Source organism: Gymnogyps californianus, chromosome 5, assembly GCF_018139145.2.
Source record: "Gymnogyps californianus isolate 813 chromosome 5, ASM1813914v2, whole genome shotgun sequence".
Taxonomy (NCBI): Eukaryota; Metazoa; Chordata; class Aves; order Accipitriformes; family Cathartidae; genus Gymnogyps; species Gymnogyps californianus.
The window spans coordinates 31867241-31887232 of NC_059475.1; the positions used below are offsets into that span (position 1 = coordinate 31867241).

The following is a 19992-nucleotide window of genomic DNA, read 5'->3' on the forward strand; positions in this document are numbered from 1 at the left end:
TCTCATAACAGATGCCAAGAGCAGCCTGGCAAATAAGCAAGAAAATTAGCATACAGTTTTAAATACGCTCTTCTTTAAAGTGTATTGCATATTTTGAGCTGTGGTTTTACAATATAATATTTTGGGAGGATATTCTGCTTCAGGAACTATGCACAGAACTGTGGATATGACTGAAGCTTTTCACCCTACAAGTAAACACACGCAGGCCAATAGGATACTGACAGATAAAGAGACACACTTGTTAACTGAAAGCATATGTGGAGAGCAAAAGGCTTTGGACAAACTCTAGAAAAACTAAATCGGAGCTGGGGCACTATGGTAGTGATGGGAAGTTATTAGAGTATTCGACACCAGGACGCATGCAGAGGATTCCTCATACTGTAACAGACACCTGGACCAGCTTGACAGTCCCCCACCTCAATTATTGAGACATCAAGGATTAAATTAATCAAAAATTCAAATACTACATGACAACCTGGAAGAATTGCAGATGAGCCATTCATAAAAGTATTCTACAATTGTTAAATAATATTTTAAGTATCTCAGAATTATTACAAGTAATGAAAAAGATACTTTATTAGAAATAGCCATGATTTTCCTTTTAGTTTTGGTAAGAGGACCATAAAAAACCCATGATTTACGTGGAAATGAAACTTTGATTTTATTTTTTTCCTAGGGAATTCATGTCATCAGCGCATATGGCTTCATTTAATGACATTCAGCTATAATGATTCTGTATAATTACTGGCCTACATAATGCAGTTCCCCTGGGATGCTATGAGAAATCTGCACAATCATCAGGAAGGACTTTGGGAATGGAGGTGGAGAAGAAAAATAAAACCCAGCCAGAAGCTCTGCTGTAAAACTTAATCACTATAATTTACATTTTGCCACCAATTCTCAGGTACAAGTTCTTTTATGCACCATCAAATGATCTGAACACTAATTATCACTCCTGTCTTCTACAGACACAAACACTCTAATTTGTGGTTATTTTCTTTTCTTTTGTCACCAAGTTCTTTTTAGGGCCAAATTCCTTTTCTTCTTGCTCAGAACTCCGACTCTAAAGATGTTACAGACATTCTGGCATCCACAGGCAAAAGGTAAAAAAGTGAGAAGCAACAAAGGATAACAATTTAGAAACTGATAGAGAAACACACTAATTAAGCTGTTCACTTCTCAAGAAAAGTAGCCTGTTCAGAATCATCCTTTAGTCTCCCCTCCCTCACCTCCTTGAAGCAGGCAGCTGTGGTTACATTTTGGAAGTGCCAGTTTAACAAGCCTCCAGCTCCAAGCTGTTGTGCCTCCATAGAAAGAGCTATGGGAGAGCTGGGAGCAGAGCTGCACCTAGGGTTTCCTCAGGTCAGCACTGCTGTTCAGTGTGCAAGCACCAACTGAGGATGCCATGAGAAACAACATGAAAGCTTTTTAGCCCAGACTGTGCCTTTGCTTTATTGTGAGGCATCAAACACATGTTCCAGTCCTCAAAAATAAGAAATAATAAAGAAGGAACACAAGTCAGTCTGTTTTTTCTCCACCAAAATAAACGATGTGGGTGCAAGGATTGCAGTATTTCTCAAGTATCATGCCCCATGCGTTCCACAAATTGCTACTACTCCTCTTTGCAGAGAGCTGCGTTTTTAACATCTGATTTTTAAATGAAACTGGGAAAAAAAAACCCATCTGTTTCCTCTAGCATAAAGCCTAGGGAACCCTTATCTGGAAATGTCAGTAACAGTCCCAAAAAAACATGTAGAGAATCATTTCAGTATCATCAGAGAAACATCACATAAATTAATCCAAATCAACCAGAGAAAATACCATGTTTGGAGACACAATGCTACCATATAATAAATAATGAGACAACATCCCAGACCTGAGTTTGCAAACAAGTTGCAAAGTATATCCGTGGAAGACAAAGATGAGAGCTGTCAGGATATGCCTGCCCTACGAAGACATGTTTCTTTCTATTAAAATTTCTCAGCTTTTCTACTGAACTAACTCTATTTGGTGCTCAGAGAAGAGGAAACCAGAACCTCAGATGTACAAAGATGCCATTCCCATTATGCACACCTTTACAATAAAGCTTCCAAGAGTTACATATAAGTTTTCCAGGCTTGAGTCGCTTCTGAAAAAATCCTTCCAAATGGAAATGCTACTGACAACTTTATTACAATCAGCATTTTGGATAAGAATCTCACGTTTAATGCTACTGCTAGTTACATTCAGACAAGTACCACAGGGCATGTGGCAAATTCTAATGAACGTTAAAAAAACGTGTATAAACATGCTTGTCTTAAAATAAAAGGTATAAAACTGTAGATAACCACCATATAGATTTTTACCTTCAAGAAAGGGGCACATGCTAACGTTGCCCAAAATCTAAGTAAATCCCTCTGCATAGTGTTTTCTACAGACTTGCTCAAGTCCTTCATGCACGCATAGCTACTGGAAACACCAGTCTCAAAGACCTGGGTGGGATTTATACAACCGAATATGAGCTTTAGTGCCAAAAATGGCCAACCAAGAGATGCAGAAAACCAGCGTGGGACCACCATTAATAGATTACTTAGTCAAAATTACCATGACAAAGTACATGGAGACCTTCACTACATAACAGTCTCTATGACAACCCCCTATTTGCAGCTACTGTATGAGGAGTTGTTAAACTGTCTGATAAACATCTAGCCTTGCATAAATGTAGCTTTGCTCAAAACGATTAGCAAAAATTGCTTCAGCCTTCCAGTCCGTAGGTATTTTATCTGCACACTCAAAACAGAGGTGCCTTAAGAATAAAAATGCAAGTTAGGCTTCACAAGGCCAACAAATTATGATGATCACACATCTTCCTTGAAAGAGCTGTGCTTTTTTCTTGTTGCTAGTATGACACAGTACGACTGTTTTTCAAAAAGCACACTGAATACTTCTTGGCAAATGGGTTAGGAAAATGGTCTAAAATAATTTCTGCCTCTAGCAGCTCTGATTAACTTGTAAAGTGGGTATCTTCCATCTGAGGTGTTCAAGCACATTATACACGTACTTGATATTGCCAATTTTACAAGTGGCAAAACTGAGGGAGAGAGGGAAGGTGACTGTAACGTGTCATACCCACAAGCTTGCAGCAGAATTAAAATCTACATGCTAGCACTCCCAAGCAACTTGCTTTCAGTATTGATCATAATGACTGCAAGCAGATTTCTAAACAAAAAGACTGGGGGAAAAAAATGCAAAGCATCTGAAATGTGTACTTCCAAGAATAAAAAAGAACCCCATATTAAACTGTTCATTAACAACATGGACTGATCTCCTTTCTGATCCACATATGAACTGCAGTTGTTGCAAGATATTCCTTATAAACACATCAGACACACGTCTGTCTTAACGTTAGTTTAGTAGCAGCAGTATGGAATATGCTCTCAAAGACATTCTTTAGTGTTATAAGCAGTAGCAGATGCGAAAACTAAAGATGGTCTTAATTTTCAAGCATTCTGCACAGTGAGATCTTTCAACACACTGGTTAACATAAGTAGAAACCTCTCTCTTCAACATCCACTTCTCACTTTTGATAGGTTAGAGACTGAGAATGGGAAAATGAGTGTGGAGGGGTCAATCTCATAAGAGGTGAAAATTACCTTGTATGCGAGATGGCATCACTAAGACTGTAAGCACTGTTCTCCCTCGTTAGAGGACTGGAGGCTGGTTGACTCTTGCTGTGAATATCCAGGCTCAGCGAAGACTCGGTCTTTCGGTCCATGTGGCTCTCTTTTTCTAATGTCCTGTCTGCAATGGAGACCACTTCGCTGGAGCTATGCCACAGCGGTGCCACTTTCTCCTTTGTTAGCCCTGTACGGGGAGATGTCGCTGCTCCCAGGGAGGCAGTGCTGCCATGGCTAGGTCCGTAGGAAGTGGTATCTATGCCACTATCAGCTGAAGTCCCTTGAAGGTAGTTGTAGCTGTTCAGCTCTGATTCGGTGCGCTCTCCACTGTCATACCATTTCTCATCACTGTGAGCACTGGAGGCATTGCTGGAGAGAGTATTGCTGCTGGAATGGCTGGAGTAGTGGCTGTCAGACTACAGAAGAAACAACAATCCAAAAAAACCACACTTGTAGGTTTATTTCAGAATTATGGCAACAAAGAGGAGGAGGAAATAAACAGTTACAAAACTCACCGCTGTACAATAGGAGCTCTACTACCTTGAGGTATTGCATAGATACATTGAGGAGACTAAAAATTTCATTCCAACACAATGCATGTGCTCTGTTCTGGGTGCACATAAAAAGCTTTCATATGGATTTGGAAGCCATGTCTTAACTATTCAGGGAAAGCCAGAGTTGTTTGTATTTTGTCCCAAAATACTTTACACTGTTTCCTTTCAAGCACAGTTCCGCTCAGCCCAGTCCAATGAAACTGGCTGAGCTGTGTAGACTTTGACTTGGTTTATAACTACTAAAATTAAAAATATTCTTATTTTAAGACTCTAACATTTTAGAACATGAAACATAACCAATCCACAGAAAGTGCATGTTATTTTAATAATCCAATTGCCTATCAAAAGGTTAAAGTAGGGCAAAATAACCACTGCTCTTCCTACCCCTTTGTAATAGGGTATATTTCCTCCTCAGCAGGAGTATCCTTTGCAAATGATCACTGAAATGCCATTTAACTAATCTGAAACTGTTTTCCAAAAGGTAGAATTGCAAGAAAAGAAGCTTTAATGCAATGCTTTTAAATTGTCCCATCAGGGCATGCCAGTGTCTGGCTGGTTTGTATGTTCTGTCCTTGGTTACAGCCCACTGTTACGAAGAAACTGAATGCCCTCAATTCCACAATGGGCATTGGTGGAACATCCCATTACAGGAAGAATTTCTTGCCATACACTCATCATTGCTTAGTAGCTCACCTACCTTTGCGGTACCTATATCCATCTGAATTCCTTAATTTTAGTTTCCACCTACAGAATTTATCTAAGTTCTGATCACCTATATAATCAGAACTGAAGCAGTTTTTCAGTAGGCAATGGACTTGTTTGGTGACCAGATGGCCTAGGAATGCGGGAAGGGATGGAAAGGAGACTTAGAACCACCTTTCCTATTTGTCTACCCCTGGAGTTTTACCAAACAGGCATGGACAGAGATCCCAGTCAAATATAAAAAACTAGATACTGTTTCTGTTTTCACTGGAAAAGAGGGAAAATAGAGAATGGATGTATGCCGAGAGCAAGAAATCTCAGCATCCACATTTTTTACTATACTAAAGCAAGAATTGACAGAAAAACAGGAGGAATATTAAGTTGATCTGGACTCCTAGTTATCTCCAATTAAAGTTACTGCTCTTCATTAGGAACTACATCACTCTCCCCCATCCATCTGTCCACATAATAAAGATTTACTTTACCAATGACTAAACGAGAAGAATGCAAGCATTAATAATTCCAGTGCTGCACTCTGCATGCAAGCTAATGAGTTATGTATTACATCATTATACGGTCAGATACATCTCATGGAAAACACGTCAATCTAAATATAACAACTAGTTTGTGTTCCTAAGAATATGAAGACAGGTGTGTTGTTACTGGGGTTTTTTTTGTGTTTTGGTTTTGTTTTTTTTAATAATAAAGATGTTTTGTTATGAATTAATAACCTAAGAGCAACACTGCCAATTGTATTGAAAGAAGAATGCTGGTAAGCAGGACGAAATAACAGGAACCAATTAAAGACTTTCTCACACCTAAATAAATGCAACTAATACTTTCAGTATAATCATGCAACACAACTCCATATTTTAGCTGATTGTACAAATAAATAAAAAAACCAAGTGATACAGCTTATTGGGTAGTTCAAAGTTTAAAGGGTGGGGCTTTTTAATTCTAGCAACTTAAATAATTTTCAAGACATTTTAAATTTATGAACATTACTGCCTTTATCTCTCTCTCTGTATGTAAATCAGGAAGTGACAGTCTCCAAAAAGGTGTGAATATCTAACTCTGCGGAGACAGAAAGACAGAATTTACCATTTAGACCTTAAACACAAATAAAACAAGAAAGATTCTTTTTCAGCAGGATTCCAGCAGATCTTTCAGACAAAGTCTTCCAACAGTGTGCAAGGTAGGTTATGGAAATGAAGTAATAGTTACACTAGATGAGGAAAATGGAGAAAATACAAAACCAAAAGCAAGATCACTATTCTGTTTCAAAGCAGCAGCTTTCTGAGTGTTGCATTATAAAATATATTAGTAAACTTTAAGTCTCACATGTGAGGCCTAGGGATAGCTTTGTACACTTCCAGAATTCCTCTACTTATCACAATATAACAGACAAGAAGTTGCTGTTCAACTGGCAACAAAACTTTATTAACTAATATTTCAGTGGGCTGTGCTTAGCTTCTGTAGGATTCAGGAAACAACAGGTCTGCTCTACTGCTTCCTCCATGTTCTAGTATGGAACAGGGCTCAAGGATTTTTTTCTTTCTTTTTTTAACTGACACTCTAAATATAACTTTGAACAACACTTTTGGTACCAAGAGCTTGTGGAGAAAAAGCAAAACATTAAATAATTCCTTTTTTAGGATAACTTACATGACCCTGCTTATTTGGAGACAAGTGAACCACAGGATCCTGTCTCATCAGTCTTCCACTGGGGCTTTCTCTGAAGGATGGCAGTACTTTTGATACTGCTGGGAGATGGCATGTTGGTTCTGCAATACAGCACACAATGATGTACTGAAGAGCGTATGCAGTGCAACAAACTAAGAGAATGAGTAACCTAATTTTACACTGCAATTTTTCCAATACGACCATTAGCCAAAAACTTTGGATAGCTAATATGAAATTCATTCCAAATAAAAAAATACATATTGTGACAAAACACAAGCGAGTAAGTGAGGGCCCATTCCTGCCTTGCGTAAATCAGCAAAGACTTCATGAAAAACCAGCAGCCACCATCCTGGCTTTTGTTAGAACAACCTGAATGGTATCATGCCCCCATTGTCCAACAGCACCATATCAGAGCATTAAAACAGCAGAATATTCTTTTTCACAGTGTATAGACATTGTATCTCTATATGCATGTTGCCTGTGGACAAGAGATTAAAAAACCTGAAGATTCACATTTCCTTGACTTGTATTCTACACCAGGCAGGACAATAGCAAAAGTCTACAGCGATCACTTAAATGAACACATTTTCTCCAGTACAATTACTACACATATTTCTTGTCAAAGTTAAAGTGAGTTAAATAAACACTGTCTAACTGAAGAGATAGCAAAAACCTGTTGAAATCACAATATTCCCCTAAAAATTGCTGGCTGTGAACATGGAAACTGCATACATGTACAAAAGGAATACTTATTAAACTAAACCTGACAAAAGTGGATGGAAGTCAAATCACTGGTCTTACACGGACACTCATATGGGTGCTCTTTGCCAATTAAACTTATTTTTTCCCAGGAGATAACTATGGTGGTCTAGAGGGTGTTCAGACACAGCCCAACAGGTAGGTAATTGCCTTCTCAGAGCCCAAGGGCAGTATTTGAAAAGAATCTCTCTCAGTTGTGACTTTCTACATGTATCTTCTCTCCTGTGGTTATGCAATATTCTGCACTTCTAAAAATGCTGCTTTTAAGTATAATATGTGCTTATGAACTTTAAGTACTTAACAATACCCATGGTAATTAGCAGTGCTTTCCCCAACACGGCTACAGTTTGTTCATCTTGATCTGCAGCATTACTAGCTTTTTTAAAAAAGAATTTTTTTTTTAAATATAAAAAAATAATAATAATAAAAAAAATCAGACTTGATTCCCCCTGGCAAGTGGTAGCAAGCAGCATTGGTGCACAAAGAACAAAGGTCTTCTGTAGCTAAGAATGGGCCAGGAAGGAGTGAGCGTGTGGATTCACTGCACCTAATGCCTTATTTACCTTGAGACAGATTATCCCAAGTGGAAATGTGCTTATTTGCCACAGAACAAACTTTCACCTAGATTCACCAGACTGGCAATAGTCTCCAGTCAGAGATGCAGCTTCCAACTGCGACTCTATGAACGCAGGACAATACACAAGAGATAGAATACAGGGATTATATGTCAGTATGCATTTCTCAGACTTTGCAAAATGCCAGAGCCATCTCTTCTACCACACAATTTTTCCTGTTCTTTTTGGCCTTATTTATTTTGCTAATATGGTGACACCTGACATTGTAGAACAGAACTTGCTGGCAGCTCCACTTAGTGCCAGCACCAACACCCAACTGTTGGTCTGCAAAAGTAATGCTGAGCAAAAGATCAGTTTTACATGTGTTGTCAGCATCACATAGTATCAAAACATATGTGATTAAAAATTGTTCTGTCAAAATGAGAACTGCAGATCAGTATAATCACAGCTTTGTAGTGAGAAGTATGGGGGGAGTTGTGAGGGAGGGACTGACAGATGGCTTCAATAACAAGGCACAGCTCACTGAGGTTGTGAAGGTACGTGAACAAAGTAAGTCTCCAGAACTTGAGGTTGGCATTTGCCTTAAATTCCTGCTGATCTCACTGAACCGTATTCTGTGTTCAACGCTAGTCCATTTATATAGAACAAACACTGTGATGCAATAAAATGATGATCTCTATGTGCAATAGGAAAAGTATGGAATTGTTTAGTCTATGGTAACAAAGTTAGAAAAAACCAGTCTAGCAATCTTGACCATGGTCATCATGTTGGATCAATGCTGTCTGTAGACAGGACATTTCCATTGGTGTCAATCTCACTGGTATCTACTCAAGTCAAGCCATAGCTGTAGCAAAAGGTCTATGTGTAAAAACTTCACATGAAGGCTTAACAATGCAAATTCTCAGTACCCAGCTGTTTTATGTAGTTACTATGTTCCCTCAGCTGACAGCTTAATTGCCAAGTGCAACGAAAATGCATACACTGGTGGAAGGCGATTACTGAGCTATAGATTTACTTCACTATTTAAACTTTAATTGCATTTTTTCCATTTTGTACATGGTATTTTTATAGCTTCAATGATCAAACAATGAATTTGCATTTATATAGCACCGTTTGAAAGGGAGCATCACAAGTACTTTAGACAAACTAAGCAAAAATTAAACTAAGCCAAGCCACTCGGGAGACCAGGTGAGGTCAAACAAGTCCTCAACAGCCAGACAAATTAGTAAGTGCGTCTACCCAACCGCTTCTAAAAGGACAGAGTGTTTCAGGGTAAGAGCATTAAGGTAGATTTAGTCCCACAATCAAATGAAGAACTGAAATCAGTTCTTTCTTCCTCAGGTGATACTCATAGGTCTCAAGGAAACAGACTGTAGAAGCTAGTACATGCTCCCGACCTAATTATTCATCCTTATGAACAAGGTTAACTTTCAAAGACACTGAAAAAACAGTGCTTAAGAGGGTTCTCTCTCTGCATGGAGAGGTATCGCCAAAGTCACCTTGTGGTTAGCACCACTTGCTCATTGTAAAGAATTAATTACCTACCCATCTGGTCAGCGATACTATCCTCACTTCTTTGCCAGCTGGGTGTGGATTTGCCGCTACCACCCGTATCTGATTGCGTGTTCTGCCTGTCAATGGAAGCAGGGGATCTACGGCTAATTCCAAACCTGTTGTAACACCCCAAAAAACAAAGCAGATAATGATTTTAAATATGCATAAATCTCACATAAGGGGAAAAGAGCACTTCTAAGAAGCTAGTGTCAAACAACAGGGCAGACCAATGCATAGCATAACTGCTTGAGGGATTTATAATGCTTTTCCATTTAATTTTTGTGGCAGCTCTCAGGACCCATTTGGCACCTTTAATGCTTAAGAATACAGTACACATTAATTTATTGAGCATCTTTGATCAAGAACATGTGTTTACAGTGCATACAATTAAAAAAACCAGACCAAAACATCCAGAAATAAAATTATTAGTTTTCATTTACATAGATGTTTACATGGAAAGGCGACCAGACCGTTACATGGTTACAGAAAATTGACCACAATGAGTAAAACTTAGAAGTCTGGATAAAAGCCACATAGGGAAATGAGGTGTGTTTATCTGGAAAAGATATCAAGGATGGATCCTTTTAACTGGGAAAGCACTACCTCAAACTAGTCAAAGTGAGCATCAGAAAGTTTGTTGGGACAATCCCATGGATCTCAGCCACTTTCCTGGCTTCTAAGCAAAAGACTAGTAAGGTCATACCTAGGTGATGCAGACATATGCAAACAACAGATTCATTTGGGACAATATGACACTGCCAAATATTTTAAATAAGCATTTATAAAGTTGACTGTATTGGTTATGGATTCCCAAAACCTGAGGGTTACAAATTCTGTAAATTATTAAGTTATTTGATCATAAAATAATTTGAGTAGACTAGTGTAAACTAAATACAGCTGCAGGAAAGCAGTGAGACATGTACACCTATTGCTGTAGAAGAAAGCAGAGAGCAAAAGGAGAAGTGTGTTCAATGGACTTTGTAAATCCTGCTAGATTAGTCAGATGGATGTTGGAAAACTCAATAAAGATATAGTAAACTCAAGGAGAACAATCTAATGACAAAGGAGATACACAGTGCCTCTGTGCCATACCGAAGTCTACGTGCCTTATATGCCTAAAAGCCTGTAAGAATGAAATCTATAATTCTGTATTATATATAAATCACTTATAAGTCTATAAGAATTATAGTTGGGTTCAGAATTAGCAGATCAATCATTAAGAATTTGTCAAGAATAATGCATTTCTGAGTTTGTTTTTTTTTTTTTCAATCAGACATATCCTGAAGGAGAAAAAATTCCCAAAACTCTACATGCACAGAGTAACACCCAAAAGAATTACAAGCTGATATATTCTCTAGATATCAAGGAGTTTCTCTAGCTTTAAGTGTCTAAAATAATAACAGAAAATAAAATACCCAAATTGTGCTTTCTACTCACTCTACTAGCTACAGACTGCACCACACGACCTCCAATGTAAAACAGACATCTGTTCAACTGTCAGAACAAGCTCAATGTGGTTATCCCATTTGAAAGTTCATGTACTTGTTAACTCCAATGAACCCACCAAAGAAATACCATATGACTCAGAATAACAAAATCCCACTCCCATCCTTGAAGACAAGCAGCTGGAACATGCCCATACATGCAGCAGAGCTCCAAAATGTCACATTTTGAAATTTGGGCCTTCTAAATTTTACCCAAACATGACCCTACTTCCCTTTTGTTCACCGCTCCCTGGTATAGCCAACATATGGTTTGATGAATAAAAAAAAAGTGAAGAAAACCTGGATATGTCTGCCTTCTGAAGACAAACAATTTAAATTGAAATTGCATGAAGTGAGTAATGCTTTTCCTTTTCTATTCACACAGACTAGCTAGGATTTCACTTAATCAAATACCAAAATTAAACATGATGAATCAGTACCAATTCAACAGACGCATGAAAAGTCTAAACACAACATTTCAAAAGCTGATTGATTCTCTAAACACTAATCTGAGGTAATTTTCAAACTTTTAAGACTTGTAAAGTATTTTGGGAAGAATATCTTTTCATGATAAAATAACTAGAAGTTGGTACCAAAGAAAAAGCCAAAACGCCAAGAAACCTTCATGCGATGAAGTTGCGCCGCATGAATATTTTACTTTCTATGCATTGTCCTCTTACCTAAACCCCATAATGTCCATATGTACAAAAGCAGTCAATTTTGCATTTGGCATATTTTACGATGTGGGATCTTTTTTTCAAGATTAGAGATATACAAAACCACCATGTTTCTAATTTTATTTCATTAAAATCACTGCTCTACTAATTGAGCAGCAAGAAATGTCTTTAGATTGCCTTTTTTACATGAAGTGGGCTATTTAAAAGCAGGAATAATAAATGCAGGTGGTGCTTTATTCTATGCTGCTTAAATATATAGCCCATTAGGGTGTGTAGGAATGAACCCCCAAAAATCAAAGGAGAAATCAATCTGGATTAAAAGAAAGTGAAATTGTTTCAATATACATTTTATATATATGTCATAAGAAGAAACTCATTATTTTGGTATTTTTGAATTTCATTTTTACATACTAGAATCATTTATTACATATACGTACCTTCAGGTAAACACAGGATAAGTATACGAAACACACATATATACATCAAGGCCAATCTGGATATTCTCGAAGGCAGTGAAGTTTTTGCCTATATCCAGCTTAGGATATGGACCAATAATCTAGAAGAGGCAGCAGTTACTGCTCTTACCGATGTCTGACAGAGGTTGGACTCACACCCATGCTTCCAGTCATTTAAGTTTCACAAACTTTCCAAATCTGTCATATCATGCAACAAGAAAGAAATGTATACACAAATTATGCAGTTGAGATTTCCTGCACTGGGAAATCTCAGGGACTGGCATTCCTAGAGCACACTGGAGCCTCACCTTGGGAAGATTACCTTCAGGACATGGTACCCCCTCGGCCCCTGCTCCAGCCCATCCTTCTCTCCAACATCTTAGCAATTGAATGCTACAATATCTCTCCCCTATTTTAACAATATACACAGGTTAATCACTGACCAGCTCTACCTGGTACATCAAACATCACTACAGAGCTGCCCTGAATCTGGTGTCTCAGATGAATCTCAACAGAAGATGCACATGGAACTGCAATGATTTTTTAGTAATGTGACAGACATTACTTTGCTTATTGAGGCAAGGGAAAGTTTCCTTCATAATTACATTTTTCATGCTTTCCATTTAGCCTGGTAGAAAATGTTGGGAAAGTCCTGAATAAATATGATTCATGTGTACAAGGACAATATGGGAGGCAAAGTGCTTTTCTTGTAAGAACAGAACATAATAGCCAAATAATGGGAGTTCAGTGATTTTTTTTTTTAAAAAGCATCCAATAAGGAACATGTAAAATTCATGCATTAATTACTTCTTTCATTATTCCATTTAACAGGGTTTCCTCGCACCGAATTAAAACTTCAAAACCAAAAAGACTGTATATGCAAGGTTTCTAGGACACATCTCTTTGCTGAACTTGCAAAATGCTCAAAGAACGCTGTAGTGAACATACGTGTATAATTAACTTAAAAGATGGAAAAGGGTTGGGATGGGTGCTGGTGTGCTTTGAGGCCAATTCAAAACAAAAACCCCAGCGTGTCTGAAAATCCTTTCCTACTTGAGCAGTTATGGTTGTGATGGTCTAAGGACATATGGCAGCAATACCTTTTTTGTAGAGCAAATGATGTAGTTGGAAAAGAGCAGACCAGATATTGGGAGCACAAGCTGCTTTTCAGAATTCAAGGCAACACGTAAGTGCTGCTGGCATGAATGAGCCAGGAAGTACGCAGTGTATAAAGAGGTTAAGTGCTTTTTCCAGCTACAGAGCTCTGGACACACTTCTATTTAGTTTCCTTACAGCAAAGTTTAATGGGTTGAGAGCAAATCTCCTAATGTCAGTAGGACTTAAGCACAAACTTAAATAATGACCTGAACAGGCCTGATAGTCTCATGAATCAAAGCCTTCATGAAGGTGTGCAGCAGAGAAGAGATGGCCTCTTCAGAAAACCTCAAACTGAGCTGCAAGGAGAAGGACAGGGAGGACAAAGCTTCAGCGCTCTGGAGCAAGAAGCAGCACTTGTTCAAACACATGCTCAGAACAGCATTGTCTGGACTGACACAGAGCAGCGTCCCCTCACAGGCACCTAAACAGGCAAAAGACAGTGCCTTGTGCTAAGCAGTTCCTGACAATGGTATTTAATCTTACTAATAATACATTTTTTAAAATAGAGAAAAAGACACTTCTACTTTATAAAAACCCAAACCAGAATGAATTACACACAATGACCTGCAATGTACTCAAGAAGACTTCAAAGGGAAGCTTTGCAGTGTGAACTATCAGCAGTTTTGCCCCTTTATCTTCTCTATAGGAAGTAATTTGGAATGTGGTAGACAGCTCTCCTGCTGCCAATTATTTTTTTCCCTACTTGGAGATGCTTGATTTATTGCTCCTTTCAGTGCTCTCTGAAAATGATACAGATTTTATTTCTTCCTTTGCAAGTTGCCCCTTACGTTGACTTTGGATCACTTCAGAGAGTTTGAAGATTTCTGGAAAGTTGGAAGACAGAGCTTTAAAACAGGATGACCGTGAATATGTGAAAAAGATGCTAGCTGTGGATTACTTAGCACTTCTGTGCCTACACATCTGAAGTCTTAGTTGCACTCAACACTACTTTGCTTCAACTATTAGTACAGACAGCAAAGTCCCAAACCTACTACTTATTTTATTTTAGAATCTAAACCTGTGAAATGAAGCAATTTGCAACATGAAACCAGTACCTTTAATGAAGATTTTTAAATACATAAAGGTCCCTTTGTATAGTAAGCTGAGCAGTTGTAGACTACGATCAGAGAGGGGTTAGGGCGCAAAGGGAAAAGGTGGAAGCAAGGGATTTTTAAAACTGACTTTTTCAAGAAGCATGACAGTGATATTTGAAAACAGACATGTTTTAATGCATGTAAACAACAACTGACAGGAGGCTGTGTAAGCACTCCTTTAGTTTATTATACATTACAACAAATGGAACAGAGAACAAAAAACCTGCCTAAAAATAATATGAAAAAAGTCTGGTGCCTACCCTTCTGGCATAGATTTTTGTCTGTATGTGCCCCCACCAGAGCCAGTCTCACTTGAGGATGATAAGTTGCTTGGAGAATTACGACACTGTTGCGATCTTGCTAAGGCAATGGATGAAACTGTGACGTAGACATCAGAACCAGGAGACAATCTGTTCAGAGCAAACAAACCAGTGGAATCAGCAATATTGAACAGCAATATCATAGTGCAAAGCATGATGGACAACATCATGCAAATTGTAACATCAGCAAAGAACATGGCATCATGGAGACAGTAGAAATGAAGTCAGTTGAAGGATCAGACATTTTCCCCTTATTCTATTGGTAACCATGGAAAATCAGTTGTAAAAAGCTGGATGCAGGGGAGTAAATGAAAAGAGGCAAGCATGGGAGGAAAATCCCGGCACACACTAGGAAAACATCCCAGTTTCTGAACTCCTAATTTGTTTTTACAGATTGCTTGTAAGGAATAATGAAGCATGACATTCCTCACCCAAATACCAAACAGAACAAAGTATTTCTAATTCTCAAAACAAACTCTTGCCTGGAATTTAAACTAACTGTAGTGAGCTGTCTATGCAAACTCTTCCAAGAGTATCAAGCTTATCTCTATGCCACCAAACTTATCCACATTAAATCAGAAGGACTAAAAAATGTAATGTTATTTATAAATACCTTAAAATCCCCCCTAAAAACTTAACATTCTATTATGAAACTATCTCAACATATCAGAACTCTGTTTGAAAATACAGACCTGAGTCATATGAAGCCTTCTTCTGTCAGAATAACCATACAGCAAATAAATGGTCTAAAATTGCAACACACGCACCTGGGCAGAATGGCTGGAAGCAGCAGGCTTATACTGCTCAACTCGTATATCCTGTTCTGTAGTTGAAGGCTTTTTTAGATAATTTTCTGCTTTGTGCATTTTGTTTCCCAAACCCCAACTGAATTCACCACTGCTAGCTAGTTCTTTGTTCTACTTGGTGGTGACTGAAGCCATTCAGAACTTCCGCAGTGATTTAAGTGGAGTTTGAATTATGCCATCCATGAACATCAAAATCCTACTGTGACCGCAAACCTTTACTCATTTTAACTAGGAAAAATACTATAACTTACACAAGCTAAACAGCAATTTAACTTTTAACATTTAAAAAATGCATATTGACTTCAGTGAAACACACAGATAGTTGCCTCAGTACACAACTTGGGTCTGGGGATTTACAAGATCTTAGCCTAGTCACTTAATCTATATCTGTAAAGGAGTGGCAGATTTTAATCAGCTCTCACCACAATACTGTAAGAACTTTTAAAGTTCAAAAACTCTTTTGAAAATTAAAAAAACATTGCACTGATTAATGTTACTTATGTAAATGTATATATCCAAAGAGAGTGTTTGTGTATATATTTATATCAAATATGCATTTGCCCCCCCCAGTACTTTGCAAAAAAGCAGTAAACTTAACAAAAATCTTAAAATGGAAAGAGCAGTAGGAATGGACCAAACATCTTGATGATCTGGAATTTCATAAAGTGCATATGACTAATAGTAACTCTTTTTCCCAGACAAGAAAAGAATGATCTAACGCCTGACCGTCACAAGTACCATACCAAATCCAGCAATTCCTTTCCAGTCTACTGAACTGAATTTAACTTCTCACATTTATCAAGCAACAGTTTTGAAATATTTGATTGCAAAGAACACGGTTCAAGAGTTGGAAACTTGAGGAGCCGTGAGCCAAGCAGTTCATTTTTCCAGTAGTACTCTTATAAAGCGGGGAGGGGGGGAAGTTCGGCCAACAAAAATATGTGCTTTCAATAGCATTCACTCACCTATATAGGCACACACATTTAAGCTCAGTTATGCTTGCAAAGCAATACACAGTTTAAAAGTATGACCTTTTTTCCCAATACTAAATTAGAATTTATGGCAAGGAAACCAATTACTTCTTGAATAATTTCTGTAAAATGATTCCCTGTCGGAAAATGCTTGCATTTTCACTTCAGATTCAGCTATGCCTTTTCTTTACTTCCTATGCCTTACCAAAAAGTGACAGCGCTGTTCAGAAGGAATGTCAAGATTTCAGAACTATCTCATGGAGTTACAACTCATTTACAAAGACTGAAAGACCTTGAGGGCAAACAAAATTGTATTATAAATGTGGTCTGAACAACAGCAACGAACAACCAGTCAGGTAGGACATCCTGTTACTTAAAGCAGCAATACATTTTGTTGGTACAGTTCACAATAGCACTAAAAACCATTAATAGTGAAAGACATTTCATTTTATGTGAAACATATAAATAAGACAAAAGAACTTTAGAGTAAATTAGCTCAAATTGACTTTTTGAGCTACTCTGAAATCTATTGATGAAAGGCACTTCAAGACAAAAGTATTGTGTTAGCAGTATGCCCCTATAGTTAAGATATTCTGTGCTTGTCTTTTATTTATAATTAAAAGCCAAACTAAAACAAGCTATTATCTATTCAAAAGACAGCTTTAAGAAGAAATTCCAAAATGGTTAAGTGCATGAGTCCCATAATTGAATTTAAAAATAGGCCAAGCATCCATTGCATTAAACAGATACAATTACATTGCAGTCAACTGAACTGGGATTATACCATGCATGATTTAGTTCTAACAGATATAGTTCATCCTGAAAGGACTGGCAGAGTCTTGCACGGTATTGGAAGAAAATCATCTTCTGTGACTGCAGTGAGTGGGATGGGCGTACGTTTATTTTGTTTAGTATGACAACATAGACATCGAAAGCATCCATCTTGCTCTTAATAAATTAATTTCCATGTCATTAGCTGTAATTTCCCCCACGTCTTCAGTATCCATAGGTATGTAACATACACATCATAAGAAAAATGTCAGTCTAGCACCCTTTGTGCCTATGGCCCAAGGCAGTCTTTAGTTACAGGATCATACCCAGGTGCCTTCTCCCTTAGACCTTTGCCCCACGCAGTTTTGTTTTGTGCTACAACTTCTCCAGCAAGAGCTGCACAGCTTGGAAGTGAAGGAGGCACAGGCTGGCAGAAGAGACGGCCTTACAGTCAAGGCACTTCAGTGCTCACTTAGCAAACTGAATTCTTATCTTGCATTTGCTGCAGCACTCCAATATGACCACTGGCATATTTGTTAAAGAAAATTTTTCATTCATTGTCACTAATTGCAAGTTTCTCAAAGGCCTTATTTGATTCCAAGGCTCGATTTACTTCTGAGCTGAAAACTTACCAAAGCAGCTGAAGTCAACTGAAGCTGTAATTTGAATATATAAAATATTAACAAAGCTGGGCACACTTCCAAATATGAGATGCCCAAAATGAGACACAGCAAATGATTAGAACATAATTTCTCTCTCTACCTTTGTTCTTAATCTGAAGAGGGCCAAAGACATCTCTTCTCACACAACAGTTTTGAAAATTAGGTTTAATTAATAAAACTGAAGCATTCAGAAACTATAGTAATGGGCACCACTGTAAAGCTTAGAGGGGAATTAGTAATTGCATCTTTACAGCAGGATTTGAATGCCATCCAGTAAATAAGGGAAGGAGTAATGAAGAGGAAAATAAAACATTAAAATAGCTCTTCTTTAATGAGCTGCATCCACTGTGTGAACTGAATGAGGCAGATGTCCTCTGTTAAAAGAAATTCTTGTAATTTAATCAAAGGAAGTATCAGAAAAAATACGGTTACGCAAGAGTTCTGAATAAAATTGCACAGCAAATCTTAATTCTGGCATGCTTACCTTCCATGTGTTTGATTTTTGCAATCCTGATAATACTGCAAGATGTGACAGCTCTCTGACAACACTGACTCAATGCTCTCATGTTAAAAAGGAAACCAAACCATTCAAAAAGGAAAAAAGAACATCAGCAATTTTGGGGAAGGGGATAGTGAATGAAACAGAAAATGCAATTATGCTGTCATATTGTACCTTCTCACACCACACTGTATACCTTCTCAAATATTTTTCTTCAGTTTGATCATCACATTTCAGAAAACATGTATTATAACAAGAAAAGATAGAGGTAGGCAACGGGACAACCAGAGGTACAGGATGGCTTCCGTATGAAGAAACACTGAATAGGCTTTTTGGCTTCACAGATTATAAAGAATTTTATCATACCTGCTTCAACCTGTCCAAACGTGAATTACATTGCATCAAGCAAACACTGATCATTCATTATCCCTCGTGACAAAAGAAAAAGTAGGAGACCTGGAACTATCAAGAGACCAATTAGCAGGCACCTGGATGAAGAGATACCATCCATAGCTGTCAAACACAGCAGTACAGGTGCATCTGGCCCCAGGCAATCTTAAACAGCAGCCAGCCAGGAGATTGTTGGACCTGGTAAGGAGGCTTTCTTTATACTTGTAAGCATTTCTTATGCTTTTCCCTGGTCCCTGCTGATGGCCACCGTCAAGCAAGAGAGACCAACTCTTGACATGACACAGCATGGCTCTTCTCAGATGTTTTTGGAAGACAAGAGTTTGGCCACGCAGCCAGGTGTACCAACAAACCTTTGATTTGCCACTGCTACATCCAGCTCTAGGTCCTGGTGCTAGCAGGAAATGCATAGTATATAATCTCATGTTAGTACATGTTTTAATTTGAAGAATGTTATGAAAACTTTGAAATAACAAATCCTCAGACCCTGTGAGGTAGGCAATGCATGTGCTACAATGCTCACTTGACAGGTGGCAAGATGAGCACAGACACCTGCCTGTTTATATTAGGAAAAACGTCACTGATCCAAGCTAAGCAGCAGCAGATTAGGATTTTTTTGTAATATGGGAACAGTTTAAACTAGAATCTATCTGCAGGAATTAACCTGTAAACTACTACTGGCACAGTTACTGTTACTGACTACACACAGGCATCATTCAAAGAAGTATGAAGTTTCAGGGCAAGACTGTGCTCCAAAGTCCTCAATAAGACTTAAAACCAGTCTTAATGAATATTGTTCTAATACTTCCATACTGTGGAATTTTACAGCCAGTGCTTGACTGCAGTCATGCTGTAATTCAGTTTTCCATTTGGTTTAAAATATTGACTGTGCTCAGAAATTTTCTAGTTAGAGCCTTGAGCTTTCATCCAGAACAGTACTGAACTGCACGCTGAAGTGCACAAGTCCAGCAGCATGCTTTGCTCACTGGTTTTCACACTTTTCAAATGTTTGGTGAATCAAGTTTTAGTTAAGACTGGTTCCAGTTCACAATAAGTTAATTAAGAAGAGATTATCATCTAACACTATCTCATCTCCTTTCCCTGCACATTTTTTTCTTAATAAAGTCTGGAAACCAGTGTACAAAGTAAAAACTGAAAAGTGGGAGCGGGGCGGGGGGGCGGGAATCAAGCTCTAAAATTACAT

The 19992-nt window shown here is 38.0% G+C and overlaps 1 protein-coding gene across 5 annotated transcripts in view; it reads right to left on the reverse strand.

Annotated features, from left to right (window-relative positions):
- The window catches only part of SIPA1L1 (signal induced proliferation associated 1 like 1), a 228730-nt gene that overhangs the window by 16638 nt on the left and 192100 nt on the right, over positions 1-19992 (reverse strand). For all 5 annotated transcript variants that reach the window (XM_050897053.1, XM_050897056.1, XM_050897054.1 and 2 more), the window contains 4 exons: positions 14612-14761; positions 9475-9599; positions 6578-6696; positions 3633-4072 (listed from right to left, as the gene is read on the reverse strand). In XM_050897053.1, coding sequence (XP_050753010.1) covers positions 3633-4072; positions 6578-6696; positions 9475-9599; positions 14612-14761 — 834 coding nt within the window. The remainder of the gene's footprint in view (positions 1-3632; positions 4073-6577; positions 6697-9474; positions 9600-14611; positions 14762-19992) is intronic.